General features: G+C 36.6%; 1 protein-coding gene across 2 annotated transcripts in view; it reads left to right on the top strand.

The window, feature by feature from the left end:
- Positions 1–13,833, top strand: part of lrrk1 (leucine-rich repeat kinase 1) — an 87,813-nt gene extending 73,980 nt beyond the window's left edge. For both annotated transcript variants that reach the window (XM_079866506.1, XM_079866507.1), the window contains 4 exons: positions 1,245–1,361; positions 5,262–6,142; positions 10,131–10,232; positions 12,354–13,833. In XM_079866506.1, the coding sequence (XP_079722632.1) occupies positions 1,245–1,361; positions 5,262–6,142; positions 10,131–10,232; positions 12,354–12,531 (1,278 nt within the window). In that variant the 3' untranslated portion in view covers positions 12,532–13,833. The remainder of the gene's footprint in view (positions 1–1,244; positions 1,362–5,261; positions 6,143–10,130; positions 10,233–12,353) is intronic.
- The last annotated feature ends 3,208 nt before the right edge of the window (positions 13,834–17,041 follow it).

Below are 17,041 nucleotides of genomic sequence, written 5' to 3' on the forward strand. Positions count from 1 at the left end.
GTGAAGGAGATGTGTTGTAATTAATGTTTGTTGCTCAAGTTTGGGTTGTGATTTCTTCACCACTTGCAGGATAGCAAACATAATGACCGTTTTCAAACAGGTTTCCTAAATAGATTCCTCTGCCTCAAACTCACACTATTAGTTGACACTGCCTTGTTTTTAATGCCTGTAGGCTAAGATTTTACTCAGAAAGCATTATTAAATATTCATTTTTAAATATTAATATTTATGTTACAAAAGATTTCTATTTCAAATAAATGCTGTTTGAACTTTCTATTCATCAAAGAACCCTGAAATAAATGTATCTACATAAATATTAAGCATTACTGCTGTTTTCAAAAATTAAAATAATTTGTATAAGAAGAAATGTTTCTTGAGTAGCAAATCACGATATTTCTGAAGGATCATGTGACACTGAAGATTAGAGTAATGATGCTGAAAATTCAGCTTTGCATCACAGGAAAAAAACACATTTTAAAATGCATTCAAACAGAAGATAGCTATTTTAAACTATAATAATATTTCACATGACTGTTTTTAATGTATCTTTAATCAAACAAATGCTGCCTTGGTGAGCACAAGAGAACAAAACATTAACTAAAACATTGAAAAACTTACTGACCCAAAACTTTTGAACTGTAGTGTATTTGATACTTCTGATAGAGCCCAAAATAAGTGTTTAAGTATTTCAACATAAAAACATTGTCCTTTTAATTTAGTTAATTTTGTTTTACTGTTTTAAGTTTGACTGACTAGTTTTTCTCAAGCATTGAAGTGTAAGAATACATCTTCAGAAAGTGCTTTGTAATTATGGTGTTAATTTTGGTTCTTATTCTGATTTCAGTTAAAAAAAAAATGTAGTGCCTCAACCATTATTTTGGAAGAAAGAATGGACAGTAATTGGATTACGGGAAAAACAGAAAAGTTCTAAAGCCATCTTTATACTGCAACCACCATCTTTACTCAGAAACCATTTGAAATAGCACATACAGTTTACCAAGAAAAGACACATAGATTTTAATGCAGCACAATGGCAGCATGTACAGATGATTTCTGTGGTTTTATTCGGTGGAAGACTGTTGATCCAAAACCACCGGTGAACCCAAATATCATGAATTTCATTTGGTCCCAGTATTTTGTGTTGGAAAAAAAAAAAGCATTTCTCGATTCCCAACCCTATTTGTAAGTGAGCACAGCAAATGAATGGAGATGGTTATCTTGATACCTTGTTGATGTTTCTTCAGGAACAGGAAGTCTTTATCTACAGCCTGAAAGAGATGTGTCCCTTGAGTCACCCGCAGAAACTGCTCTCCTGTCCGGCTGTGGTAACCTGTCTCTTTTTACTGCCCGCCAGGAAAGAGGTCAGTGCCCCGACTTGCAGTCATTGTCATGTAAACTACGCTTCTGTTATCATGTTTTTTGCTTGTTTTGTTTTCTTGGTTTAGACATCCAAAGTAAAAGGAAAACTGTTTACGTACAATGTACAGTATACATATATGCAGTTATTATTTTTGATCTCAACATGACAGAAAAGTAATATCTGCTATTTTTGGCTGGCAGGGAGGTGTTCTGTGAATCTGTGTGTGTGTGTGTGTGTGTGTGTGTGTGTGTGTGTGTGTGTGTGTGTGTGTGTGTGTGTGTGTGTGTGTGTGTGTGTGTGTGTGTGTGTGTGTGTGTGTGTGTGTGTGTGTGTGTGTGTGTGTGTGTGTGTGTGTGTGTGTGTGTGTGTGTGTGTGTGTGTGTGTGTGTTATTCGTCTCGCTTTTGAAGTAGCTGGCGTCCAGGTGTTCCCACTCTCCCTCTCTTCAGCAGACTTCCTAATGACACATTCAGTCCTCGTCGCTTCTCCAAACACTCTTATTTGAGCCTCACTCTTTTTGAAGTGCCCTGGGTTCCCGCCATTCATTTGCTGCTGGTTTGGGGCTGTCAGGGTGGTTTTAGGGAGGAAACACTTTTTGACATGGGACTTGGATGAAAAAATGCATGTGAAGGTGGACTAAAATATACAGAGAATAAATATTTTGTATTGTTAGACAGGATTTTGTTTGGTTTTAGTATGACTGTGTGTTTGTGAAGATTCTCAGATATCTAGGTCATTTAGAAGTTAAAAGCAGCTTGACAGATCACAACAGAATTGGATGATGCATTCATAGGCCCATTAACTCTCATACACAATCTACACTAATCTCGTCCCTAAAAATGACTTTTTAATGAGTCTTTAATTAGTCTTTTTGACTTATTTTCTAGAAAAAAAAAGAAAAAAAAAAAAGAAAAAAAAAAATATATATATATATATATATATATATATATATATATATATATATATATACAGTGGTGGTCAAAATTGATGGCACCCCTGATAAATATGATAAAAATGGCTGTAAAAAATAAATCTGCATTGTTTAACCTTTTGATCTTTCATTCAAAAAATTCACAAAAATCTAACCTTTCATTGAAGTAAAAGAATTGAAAGTGGGGGGGAAATCACATTATAAAATAAATGTTTTTCTCCAAAACACTCTGGCCTCAATTATTGGTACCCTGTTATTAAATACTTTTTGCAATCTCCTTTTGCCAAGATAACAGATCTGAGTTTTCTTCTATAATGCCTGATGAGTTTGGAGAACACCTGACAAGAGATCGGAGACCATTCCTCCATACAGGATCTCTCCAGATCCTTCAGATTCACAAGTTCATGTTGGTGCTTCTTCTCTTCAGTTCACCCCACTCATTTTCTATATGGTTCAGTTTAGGGGAACTGGGACGGTCATGGCAGAAGCTTCATTTTGTGCTCAGTTACCCATTTTTGTGTTGATTTTGATGTTTGTTTTGGATCGTTGTCCTGATGGAAGATACAACCACGGCCCATTATAAGATTTCTAGCAGAGGCCGTCAGGTTTTGATTTTTTATCTGTTGGTATTTGCTAGAATCCATAATACCATGTATCTGAACAAGATGTCCAGGACCTCCAGCAAAAAAATAGGCCCACAACATTAAAGATCCAGCAGTATATTTAACCGTGGGCATGGGGTACTTTTTATCCCTGTTTGCACCAAACACATCTGGTGGGTTTGCTGCCAAAAAGCCCTTTTTTTTGTTTCATCTGACAATAGAATCCGGTCCCTTTTGAAGATCCAGTCGTGTCTGACAACTGAATATGCTGGAGTTTATTTCTGGAGGAGCGAGGAGGATTTTTCTTGAAACCCTCCCAAACAACATGTGGTGATGTAGGGGTTGTTTGATAACTTTTTTTTTAGGCTTTCTGACCCCCAAGACTCAACTAATCTCTGCAATTCTCCATCTTTGATCCTTGAAGAGTCTTTGGCCACTCAAACCATCCTCCTCACCGTCCATTAAGACCAATATAGACACATGTCCACTTCCTGGCAGATTCGTAACATCTTTAGTTGATTATAACTTCTTATTGCCCTGATGGTCAAAATGGGGATTTTCAATTCTTTAGCTATTTTCTTAGTCACTTTCTATTTTATGATGCTCAACAATCTTTTGATGCACATCAGAACTATATTCTTTGGTTTTACTCATTGTGATGGATGATTCAGGGAATTTGGCCTTTGTGTTTCCTCATATTTAAACTCCTGTGAAACAAGAAGTCATAGCTGGACAATTTCATGTTCCTAGTCACCCTGGTGTGCTAATAAAGGTAAATATTAATGGGAATATACTTCAGAGATATTTTTCTCATAAAAAAATCTAGGGGTGCCAACAATTGTGGCCGACGTGTTTGGGAGAAAAACATTTATTTTATAATGTGATTCACCCCCCAATTTCAATTCTTTTACTTCAATGAAAGGTTAGATTTTTGCCAATTTTTTGAATGAAAGATCAAAAGGATAAACAATGCAGATTTATTTTTTACAGCCATTTTTTATCATATTTATCAGGGGTGCCATCAATTTTGACCACCACTGTATATATATATATATGTTAAAATATATATATGTATATATATATGTATAAAAAGTGTTCTGTTAATATGTTAAATATATTTAAAAGTATAAATGTTTAAAGTGTATTGTAATATTTTTGACTTTTTTTCAGCAAAAAATTGTATAGAGTTTTGCTTCACAAACATACTTTTTAAATGTTTAAGATTTGTTTTCATAAACTGAATCTTGAATGTGTATTCTGTCATTTTTACTTATTTCTAAACTTGTTTGTACTTAAAGCAAGAGAAAAAAAATCTCCCAGTGCTGTAAGACAAAAAAAAAACTCTTGTATTAAAGCTCTGAAAGCAAATCCTAATATCTTATGCATTGTTGCTTTCCAAGTAGATCTTGTTTCAGGGACTTCTAGATATTTGAAGTGGAAAATTACACAAAAGTACTTAAGAAAAAGCTCAGCTATTTAAAAATAGCACAGACAAACTTGTCACGTGTGAACGGCCTCTTATTCTGTTCAGCTAGTCGTGTTTTTTGTTGCTTGTGATATTTGTATGACGTCATGATATGTTTTTGACATGTCTCACAGTATATTTAAAATGTTAAACAAATGAATTCTTACAGATAAAGTGTGATTTCTGTACAAATAGTGACACTAAATGGAATTGCAGAATGACTAACTTCTTACTCTGTAAGCTACACATGTTTGTGGGTGCAGACTTCTGATGTTGCTACAGTATAGAGGAAAAATGTGTGTGACAATAAAGCTAGATGACTTGAATCAGACTCAAAGGATCATTTCAACTGAGTTGAGATCATCCATATGTACATTAGTTATCAGTATGGAACAGACGCGCTGAGAAATCTTGTTTTGAAATATGCAGCATTTCAAGCTTGTGGGGCATCAAAGGAATTTCCACATGTGCATTTTTATTTTTGACAACTTGTGATCTCGAAATAATGGAAAGTAATCTCTACAAAAAGTTGATTTTTGGACAGACAGGGAAGGGTTTTGGAAATCTAGTTGAAAATAGTGTTTATTTTTGCATTTCTGTTTTGGTGTCACTAGTGGTGGAGATATTACAAACTTCCTTTAAGTTTTATGTTTCATAATTTTACTATTATGTTATGTTCAATTATATTATATTATATTATAATATACAAATATTATTTTTGTGTGTGATAAGTGAAATAATCTGCCAGTGCAATAAGACAAAATAGACTCGCAATAAAGGTCTGAAAACAAGTTTGCAACTCAAGTAATTATGTCTGGTTTAAACTTGTACTTATTTTAGTTGGAAAATGTTTACCTGTTAATTACATTACAAATGTTTTATTTACGTTATGTCTCTTGTTCAGTCTCTCCCTCAGGTGTTTGCAGGCATGTCTGATGGTCTCATAGTGGTTTATTCTCTGGTAGACGACATGCCAGTGGACGGAGAGACCTACATCTGCTCGCACACGATCAACCAGCGTCTTCTGAGTATGGACGACTCGGACCCTCGGCAGCGGCCGTACCCCGTGCGAAGCATCGTGCCCGTGAGCACCGGATCAGAGGTGTGGTACACCAACGGCCCTGGTGTGCTCGTCATCGACAGTCTCACACTTCAACCCATCCGCCGCCTCGACCCGTATCTTCCGCCATCCTGCGTGGTGTCTTTGGCATCGTCCTCCAGCTGCTGGGGCGAAGAGGCCGTCTGGTGTCTGGACAATCACACCAACACACTCCTGATGTATCACGCCGCAAGCTATCAGATCTGCGCCACATACAACTGCAGCGACGCCAATCCACTGCGTGACGTTTTCCCCGTGGAGAGACCGGCGGGCATCATGACGCCCATGAGCCCTGACGTAGACAAGGAGTCTCTTCCGCTCAACCTGGAACTAGTGCAGATAACGGTTACGCACAGCGAGGACGCAGGAACACAGATCTTGTGCCAGCAGGACTCGCTGGATTACTGCTCCATGACGTCTTCCGGGTTCAGCTCGGAACAGCTGGATCAGAACGGGGATTTGGAGCAGGGCGGCTCGTCGGGTCTTCCTCACATCGAGCGCTCTAGTTCGGGACCCCTCAGCTCTTTGACTAGCTCCAGCAGTATGCCCTTTTCTGTTGCAGTTTCACCGGATTCAGTTCCATCCAGGAGCGCAACAGATCCTGAACTAGCGGATCAAAGCTACACACCACTGCAGATGAAGGCCTTAAACATCATTCCTGTCAACAGCACCATCTGGGTTCCCAGGTACGGCTAGCACTTAGTCATAACAATTATGACAAAAAATAAATAAAGATTATTTTCCTTGGTATTATTGTTGATTAATAGAATTTAAAAATACTTTATTTGTGTGTTATTTTGATGCTGTCATGCCACAAGGCCAGACTTTTGAAAATCAAATATTAAATAAATTAATAGTTTTATTTACCAGGGATACATTCATTTGATCAAAAGTGACAGTAAAGACATTTATAATGTTACAAAAGATTTATATTCCAAATCAACTCTGTTCTTCAGTTTTTGAAAAGTCAGAAGTCTCATATGCTCACCAAGGCTGCATTTATTTAATTAAAAAATGCAGAAAATTGTGAAATATGTTACAGTTTAAAATAACTGTTTTCTATTTTACTGTATTTTCAAATGTAATTTATTCCTGTGATGCAAAGCAGAATTTTCAGCTTCATTACTTCAGTTTCACATTACTTTCATTCATTCTCAAAATCATATATGTTTGTATTAGTTAATGCACTGTGAACTAACGTGAACAAACAATAAATAATTGTTTCTATTAATTAGAATTAACCAAGATTAATAAAAAAAAATATTGTTCATTGTTAGTTCTCGATAACTAATGCATTAACCAATGGTAAAAAACGAATCTTTATTGTACAGTGTAATAAGACATTTCTTATTATTATCAATGTTGAAAACAGTTGTGCAGCTTAATATTTTTGTGGACTGACCCCAAATTTTTGTACAGTGGTGCAAATATAAATGCAACTGAGTAGATATAATGCTCTATTCAGTACTTTTCATGATTAGCCTAGTTGATCATGTAATCATAATCTTGTTTTGTTTTCTGATTAATTGTGCAGCCCAATCAGACAATACAACTAACAAACTTACAAAACATACAAGCATTTAGCACAGCATCTCTACTGTTAAAGTTGGAATATCAAAACTGACCTTTTTAATGCACATTACTTATATCTTTATAAATCTTAATTTTATTGTAAACAATTCACCCATTCATGTATATTTTTATAAAATTATTTTAACCTCGTAATAATCTTTTGTTGTCAGATAGCTGTTTCACTTAGAAGTACTTTACAGTACAGTAGTAAAATCGGTCGCGTCTATTTTGTATTTCATGCTGACTTTAAAACACAGAGGCATTTTAGACATCCTTGAAGCCTAAACTGATTTACAGAGAACATTCAGTCAGCCTCTGCCATCTGATTTTAGGGGTAATGTTTGTGTTAGCGTTAGCAGTCCCGTTGATCTCAATAGCAGTTTCTTAGGTGGGGCAGGTTGTTTTGAGCAAAGCACCTGAACCTAGGGCTTAGTTTGAGATAGTTATGATAAATGTTGTTCCAGGAGCGATAAAAGATCATGTCCTGCTGGAGATATTCATCAATTAAACATTTGGTTAAAGAGAGCTTAAGCACAAGATCAAGGGCAGAATGAAGTGTTATTTCAGAAGAGCACATTAAAATGTCTATGTTTTATTCATGAATATAAAATGCATTATAATTTCAGCGGTTTATAATTTGAGCAGGACTTTATTCTCTTTAACCCAGACATCACCGTGTAATCAGGTCACACAGGTGCCTCATATTGTGCTCAAAGGAAACCGAGGCGCCCAATAAGGACATTGATTTATAAAAGAAGCTTGCTGCAACTTATAAACTAGGTTAGGTTAGTTCACTATTGTATTATAGTACAATATGTAATATGTAATATAAGTGTACAATGTGTTAATTTATTCAAACAATAAAAGAGTAAATCGGCAGATATTATTAATTAACGTTCATTATTATAAAGGGAACTACAAATTCTCTTTCACGGTGTTGCTTGATGCCAACAAAAATAATTCATGCAGTCCCTATTTAAATGGATTCCCTATTTAAATGGATTAAGTAGACGTCTGTTTTGCAAATGTAAGCAGATTAAATGCATTAAAATTAAGTGATCTGTGAATTGTTGCATTAGCTCATTTTAATTAAGCAAATTGAACAACCAGGCAAAAAAATATGTGTGTGTGTGTTTATATATATATATAACTTCTTTTCTTTTCTTTTTTTGCTCTGTAAGTTAACTATCATTATCCAGGAATCACAAAATGACTGGAAAAGTGCATTCCATGAATTAAAACAAATTAATTTGTTGTCTTAAAAGAAAACAATTGGTCAAAGACACCTGAGAGCCTTGATAAAAGCTGCTTGGAAGATTTTGTTTATAAAAATGAACTTTTAGCGGCTTTAAATGTGTTTAGTCCTTGGGAGATACTGTTCAACAACAGACAAAGAAGCTTAATGTGTGTGATTGTGAAGTGTAAGATCAGCGCTCTGATCACTGACACACTGAAGTGGACAAAATGGAAGCAGCTTCTTTTTATTCCTTTTTTGTGCATCCTTGTTACCTTGTTTCATTTCACGTTTTTTATTATTATTATTATATTGTCACCAAAAAATGTAACTAGCTTTGTATACTTTTTTTGATTATTTTAAAATAGTTAGTTAATTTATAAAAAAATTGTAATATATTGTTGACAAAAATTTGACTAGCTTTATTCATTGCACGGCCAAAAAAAAGTCACTGTTTGTATTTAACTCGCAGCATTTTTGATCATTTTCACAAAATTGTCATGGCCCCCAGAATATTTTGTTATATGAATATCTGACCATGCAATATGTAACAGAGCCTCAACTTTTAAACCAAAAAAAACTGTTCTATTCTAGCTTAATCTTTTTTTATCAACACTTAGTCTTGAAGTTTCATTAACAAAAAAAAAAAAAAAAGAACATTTTAAGCAAAAAGCTGAGAAAAACTAATTTTCAGGAGATTCAGTACTCTTTCAAAAGATGTGTAATAGCGGCCCTTACCGTATAACAGTAAAAACACGGAAAGCCGGAAAATTCCGTCAATAGCGGGAGTTAAATAGGCAAATGCTTAAGAGTCTATGATTGGATCTTTCTTGCATGTTATTGGTTTGGCAACAGTTCTTCTAACCCTAATTGATGGAGTGTGTAGCTTTTCATTTTTTAAACAACAATGTAGGAAGACACATCATGGCCCTATTGCAGGATGACAAATAGATTCATCAGGCTCAGATTGTGAAAGAATGGTTGGAAGGGAGTGTAACCGGTCTTACTGACCCCTCCGAGCGTGGGAGGCGGGCGCTCTAACAAGGAGGCTAAAGACTGCAGACTCTAGTGTCAGCCGCTAGAGCGCCTCTTGAGATCAGGGGAGTGAGGTTTACATGCACAGCGACTACTGGCCTACGACATTGACAGGAGTATGAAGAATCATTTTCACACATGAATTGGCACTTCTGAGTCCAGACCTTGAATTTCAGTCTTTTGGGATGTGCTGGAGGAGACTTTACAGAGAGCTTGACTCTTGTATTGTCAATACAAGATTTTGACCAAAAATGTATGCACCTCTTGATGGAAAATGGAGAAAGTCGAGCACTCTGTAAAGTCTACTCCAGCACATGAATGAATTTATGGTATAGAGGTGCCAATTCATGTGTGAAATTGATTCTTCATGCATTCAATGCCCAACCATCCTTTCACAGTTTTGAGTCCGATCTGAATCTTGGCTTTGTCATCCTGGAATAGGGCCATGATTTGTCTTCCTACATGTTTGTTTAAGAAACGAAAAGCTACACACTCAATCAATTAGGTTTAGAAGAACTGTTATATGTTTCTAGCACTGCAATAATGATCCAATCATAGACTTTTTAAGCATTTACCTCTTTAAATCCAAACTGCAACTTTTTTTTGTTTTTGTTTTTTGGCCGGGTAGAAAACGTTATATTTTTTATAAATATAAGTTGTATATTATTATTTTATTTTTTTCATTACTTTTAAACTAGCTATGCTTCTTATTCACAGGCTGATTTATTTATTTATTTGAACTCTCCTGTGTTTATCTGCGTGATTGTGAAGTGTAAAATGACAGCGGTGGCGTCAGCGCTCTGCTCACTTCACGTGTTTTTATGTGTTTTCAGGCGTGGAGGAGACATCATGGTTATCGAGGTCCAAGAGCAGGCGGGGTCACTCAGGGGTCGTGTGATAGCCGTGTTGACGCCGCCTGGAGTGCCAGAGTACGGGTACGTGTCAACGGCCAGTCACGCGTAAATAATCACACAGTGTCCACATATATGATTCCACACTGTTCGTGACACCGATTGCCTGTAGCAAATGAAAATCGGTGATGGATGTAGCGCTCTACTGCCCATAAACAAGCCCAGATGTCTTTTGCATTTTCTGCATTGATTTTTGAGGGGAAAGCTTTCAAAACACTCTTTCTGGTAGATGAAAGCGAATTGAATCTAATTTTTAAAATATTTAAAGCTGCGAGAATTTGCCTCAAAATACAGTAGAATAACTTATTAAACAAGAAATGTGTTTGAAATGAGAGATGACTACAATTAGCAGTTGTAGTTCAGTTCTTCATAAACCTGTTAAATTTCATGCACACACACACCTGCGTCACAGCTGTGACACAGGTGTGTGTGTGTGTGTGTGTGTGTGTGTGTGTGTGTGTGTGTGTGTGTGCATGAAATTTAGAGCCCAGCATAAGAGCCCAGCGGCTTCACGTGACCAAACATTAAAGTGTGTGCGCACAACCTCATTTAGACTGCTGACAAAACCCTCATAAAAATCCTTTACGAACACACACATGCACTAATGAATTGTGCTGATCCCTCAGAACACATATTTATTTTATGCATTTTGTCTGCCTGGATGTTCTTGTGGCAGATATAATGCTGATGAAAGAAGAAAACACTAGAGGCTGTGTGTTACAGTGATCTTACCACACTCCTCATTCCTTATCTGCGCACCCTCTTTTCCCTGTTTCATTTTGCATCCTATAGCTTCTCCATCTTAGGATGCGAGGATGAAGGACTAGAAGCAGAGAAATACATTTGTTGAATGGAATATTTCTGAAGCGTCACTGCAAAGCAACTTCAGGAAACCCACCCTTATGTGGTTGGATTTTTGTGTTGAACAAACATTTGACTATAACATATTTTGTTTATTTTTAAATTGTATCAAACAAACATGTCACTAGTGTAATCTTTATTTATTTATTTATTTATTTATTTAAATTTGATCATTACTTTTAAACTAGCCATATATAAAATTATTTTTATATATTTTTAATTGATTTATTTATTTTGTTTAATATTACTTTTTATTTTGTGTCAAACTAATTTCACTACCTATAGATTTTGTTTTGAATAAAAATGTGGTTTATTTATTTTAATTTTAATATTATTTTCAAATTGATTTTACTAGCTATACATAATCATAAATATAAGGTTTATTTATTTCATTTTTTTAACTACTTTTAAACTAGCTTATTTATTTATGTATTTTGTATTTATTTTTCATTTTATTTTATTATATAATTAATAAACTTTTTAATTTATTTTATTTATAAACAAAAAAAAATTGTTATACAAATATCGATTAGCAGCACATCAAATCTTTTTTGTATTTATTTTAATTTCTAAATACATGATTTATTTCAATTGCAAAGGTAAAGCATAAGCATGAATGCTTGTGTCAGGTGTTTTTGACTATATAGATTTGTGCATAGGATGCACCTGTGTATCTCCTCTGGAAGCCTCCCTTCTCTTTGTTCCTCCCGGCTCAATTAGAAAATTGATACATCCTTCATGGCAGAGTTTGATCGGTTTCCAGGTCACAGGCTGAAGGACGGAGGGATGAGAAGACAAGGAAATCATCAATTACAGTATTGAAAAGCAGCCAGAATGATAAAACACATTGATGTTGCATATATAATTCAATTAGTCATAATAATCGCACATAGATTTTTACATTTTCTGAAGAAACTGTGAATGGCTTCTAGTAAAAGTAAAACAAAATTAAAGCCAACAATAAGAATCATCCATTCAGCTAAACCATCATTATTAGTGTGTTCTGTAGGTCTTCAGGGAGAACTTCAGTTTAAGTTAGCGTTGTTGTGAAATGTTTATCATAAACTAGTCTCTGTCCCTGTCTGACTCCCGTCAGCTCTCTGCGTAAACACACATTAATCAAACAAGCGACGCTTTCAGGGCCTGTAACTGCTCCTCTATGAGACGTTCCAAGAACAGACCCGCTGATACTTCTGCGAAGAGTCCATGCTTGGTTTATTTTCAGCGTTTGCACGAAAGCGCTTGCTCGCCTCTGGTCTCACTCTCTGTCTGTCTGTCTCTTAGGACTCTCGTGGAGGCGGCGCTCGTCGCAAAGGACACCGTTGTGTGCGGCTTCCGTAAAGAAAACATGGACTGGTGCCTGGCTGTCTGGCGGAGCTGGGGAGGCCGCGAACTGGAGCTCTTCTACCAGGGATACGAGGAGCTCGGACGCTTGGAAAGCAGTCTGAGGAAAAGGAGGTAGCTGTGTAAACGTGCACGGGCATGTGTGATGGAGAATCGACATAGTGTGCGGCCAATAACGGCACACACACCCCAATACAGGTGTGTCGTGGGTGCGGGACACACATACACACAGATATACACACACATGGACTGTTGCTTTAGGAAATGTATTCCTGCAGGACTCGGCCACATACACATTATATAAGACAAACAGATTGAATGCCACACTAAATCCATCAACATATACATTCAGCCCTCAGCGTTTGGAAGCACACTGATATTCAAGTACATTTACATTAATGTACCCAGAATGCATCAGAATTAAACTAAGGGTAAACTAAGGGGTTCCAAACTAAACGAGGGTGTTCTTCTTGCATTCATGAGGCGTGCGTGCGTGTGCGTGATGCTGGCTATCAAATTTGATCAACTTTTTCTCAAGTTAACCAGCAAACTAGATGTGCCTTTGGATGAAGGACATGCTGTCTCAGAAGAGACCTGCAATAACATCCAATGAACTGACAGACCTCTGAAACCCCACCCACTCACTGAGGTTGTAATAGAGTGCAACAGTGCCCGTCCACTTTTTTGGCTACCTTGGTTTCGGAAGTGAAGTAAAGTCTAATAACTCACAGTAGGTGAGCGAAGTTGGCGTTAAAAATCAGTTACCATAGACAGAAAAGGAATGGGATTTTTACTTCCGCAACCCACCTGTTGCACTTCATATGTTTACTCGGAATCTCAGCGGTGATGTACGGAGTGGAATACTAGCATACTGAGTACTTAGAGCAGTAGTATGCGACGTTTGTCACATGACCTCATCGCTTTGCATGTTAAATTCAGTGAGTGACATTTGTCAATCTTTGAAAAATATGTCTCTCGTACATTTTCAGCCCCTTATTGTTTAAAATGTAACATTTGGCAGTCTAATCAAATAATGAGACATGGTGATGTTAAAAAGTCACACTGGAAATGGAAGGTCAAGTCGAACACTGTATTGTGTTCCACTCAGTATAGTACACAATACTATACTATATACACTGCAGAAGTAGTATGCTAGAATGCTTTTCCGAACACAGCCAGTGGTGGCAATCTGGGATTTATGAGGAACTCAGTGAGGTTTTGATCCGTTTCGTCTGTTGAGAACACCAGCATGTTGAAATTTTGTTATTGTAAATAATATCTGAGTATTTCATCTCTATAGAATGAATGTTATTTATTGCAGAATGTTTAAATCCCATGCTGCATGTGTAAAAAGTTGTCACTAAACTGTAAATATGCTGACCAGAACATAATAAATAAATCAACAGCATTTTATATGAAACAGACTGTGTGTGACTGATGCATTAGTGCTGCTTTGAGATTCTACAAACATTTGCATTTAAAATTATGAGTTGTGTTTTATATAAAGGTTCATAGGTGTGTGTTAAAGTGTAAACCCATTATGGTTTTTCAAAAGTTCCTTATTGTTTTTGAGGTCTCCTACAATATATTTACATTCATCAAAAGTAAAAAAACACAAATTTTTCTCATAATATACATTACACTTAACTTCATTTCTCAAAGACTCTGAAAACGGTAAATTTGTGGATTCAGTCTCTCTAAACCCCTCCTTTCCGTGAGCCTACTCTGCTCTGATTGGTCAGATGGCCCAGTTTGTTGTGATTGGTCTACAGTGTGGGTGGGAAATGAAGATCTGAATTTCAGCTCCAGAGGCTTCCTCTGCGCTTGTATACACACAGTGATATGAACCGTAACGATGGATTTTTTCCGTATCAGTTTTTACAGCGAGTCCTCATCCTTTGGAAGTGCATGCAGAGTGGATTTTCAGCGCTGAAAATGTCGTCAACACAAACCAAACTCTTCCAGGTCTCAGCTTCAACTACAGTGTTTGAGGGCGGGTCAAAGTAGACGTTGTTCACAGGCAGCCAATGAAGACCATAGGCTAGAAGACCTTTTACATTCATAAACAGCTATATTACATACTGCATTAATGGTAATATTCGAAAAAGCGTAATAGGGGCACTTTAAAAATAAAGGTTCCAAAAGGGGGTTTCACAGTGTAGAAGAACCAAGGAACCTTTCAGTGAACACTTCTTAAAATAACCTTTTTTTTTTGTCTCTTTTATGGAATGTGAAGGTTCTTCACCGAACAACTGATGCCAATAAAAAAAAACTTTATTTTTAAGAATCATTTCATTTAGAGGATATTAGATGTAGATAAACATGTTTTCAAGCCTTTACAAAGATGAGACAGTGTTTGAATGTGCACTAGCTTGTAGTGCTGCCTCAGATTGTGAAGTTACAGTTGCTTCTGCCTGCTGGCGTTACATTACGACAAACTTCACTGGAAGTGACTCATAGTAAAACAGCTCTGAGGTCTTTACAAGCAACACGTTTATGACACATTCTCACATTGTCAAGATCTGACTCTCACACACTTTATTAGCAGTATGTGTTTATTCATGTGAGATTACAGTGGTAAAGGAAACTTATACAAACATGTTGGATTTATGGAATAGTTGTATAATTGTAACCGCATTGACACAATGCGTGGTGATGACGTTAGTTTATTTTTTATGACGTTTTTAGAAATTTGCCCCACAGAAGTTCAGCAGAACAAGTCCACACAGAGCTCCTAGATTCAGATTCATTCACTATGTTCCTGCTGCTGCTGCTGCTATGATGATGATGATGATGATGATGATGACAGACAGGACTCTCACACACCTGGAGATACTTCAGAAACTGAAATTACTGCAATTACAGCTCGCTGACAGAACTGAGCGAGTCCACCTAACATCGCTCTTGTGACATTCTCGCTTGAGTTCAACCAAATCTCTGCAGCTTTCTGGTATTATTAGGCCTGATGCATGAATTTTATTATGTTTACATTACAAATATAGTTACATTATTTTATTATTTACATTTTTGACATTATTATTTAACAGTTATATTGTGAAATTTTATGAACCGTTTTCTAATTCATCATCATTACTCCAGTCTTCAGTGTCACATGATCCTTCCGAAATCATTATAATTTGCTGATCTGCTGCTCAAGAAACATTTATTGTTATTACCAATGTTGAAAACAGTTGTGCTGCTTAATATTTTTGTGGAAACGGTGATAATTCTTTCAAGATTCTTTTGATGAATAGAATGTTCAAAGGAAGCTCTGATGTCACAATCGGTTGCATCACTGATGTCACAGTCAGAACTGTCAAAACTTGAGGCCACAACTTTTGAATTTTTTTAGCAGTTTTATGGTGAAGAGGATGGCTATTGGGGAATTCAATTTCAGCCTGTTCCTTACAACAAAAAAAACGTCAAATTGCTTCCCAGACAGCCACACCGTGTCGGCCCAGATCCGGGCCACATCTGGGACATGTGGATTCCACGCGCACCAGATGTGGGCAGAATCTGGGCCGACACTGTGTGGCTGTCTGGGTTATGAAATTAAAATGCAATCTAGCGCAGGAATCAAATAAACTATGAAGCCCCTATGGGGACATGGTGATGGAAAAACATATTTCAGTGCTTTTGCTCGCAAAAGTTTTGCGTTCCTCTGAGAAAATCTTTGTACGGTCGCAAACCCTTTACGTTGCCTTGCGGGAAAAAAAAAATGATTCCCCTGAAAATCTTTGTTCACTTGCAAAACAATCCAAAGTTTGTTGGGGTAATGCAAACATTTTGCAAATGAATGCAAATTTTCATTGGGGAATGCAAAACATTGGCAAGAAAACGCGAAAGCATTGACATCATTATCCTCCCATCTCATAATTTTTCCTTCACCATGTGCCATGTCCCTTGAGGGGCTCCGTAGACTAGTTTTATGATGCATTTCATTTTTGATGGCCAAAGCTCAAGAAAAAAAAAAAAGTCTTGAGTCAATAGATTTTTTGTTGAAAAGTAAAACTTAGTTTAGCTTTGATTTAAAAAAAAAAAAGCTTCACATAAAATGCATATTTCAAGTTATAATCAAAGTATTCTGTTATCGGTCAGAGATGAGTGTGTCAAATGAATGTACTACGTCAGTAACAGATATTACAGGTCATTGTGTGGATGGTGGGCCTTTTACTATTCAGCATCTCTGTATTTCGCTGTGAAAAACCGCTGCAAAGCATTCAGTGCATGAGTGAGTCGTCCGATTGAATCAAGCTGAATTGTGAACAATTTCAAAACTTTTTGCAAACCTCTTTGACCAATATTAGATCAAAAAGTGATTAATTCACAAATCTGACGCCGCTAGTTCTGATGCTAAACAGCTGATGGAAAACACACGACTTGGATGAATCACCACGGACCAATGGTATATAAAGTTGTTTACCAGCCGGAGCGAACTTTTCCGGAAGCTGTTTCGATCTCCCCAAAACTTCAACGAGCCTGATTTTGTTCGAAATTACGTCACATTGTTCTTCGATATCACTTGAAGTATATCAGGGCCTTAAATATTATCCATGAAGATGATTCTCTGGTCGATAGTCTCCAATTAACACACAAATATTTTACTGGGGCACAGCAATATCCATTCG

This window comes from Squalius cephalus, assembly GCF_949319135.1.
Source record: "Squalius cephalus genome assembly, chromosome: 3".
NCBI lineage: Eukaryota > Metazoa > Chordata > Actinopteri > Cypriniformes > Leuciscidae > Squalius > Squalius cephalus.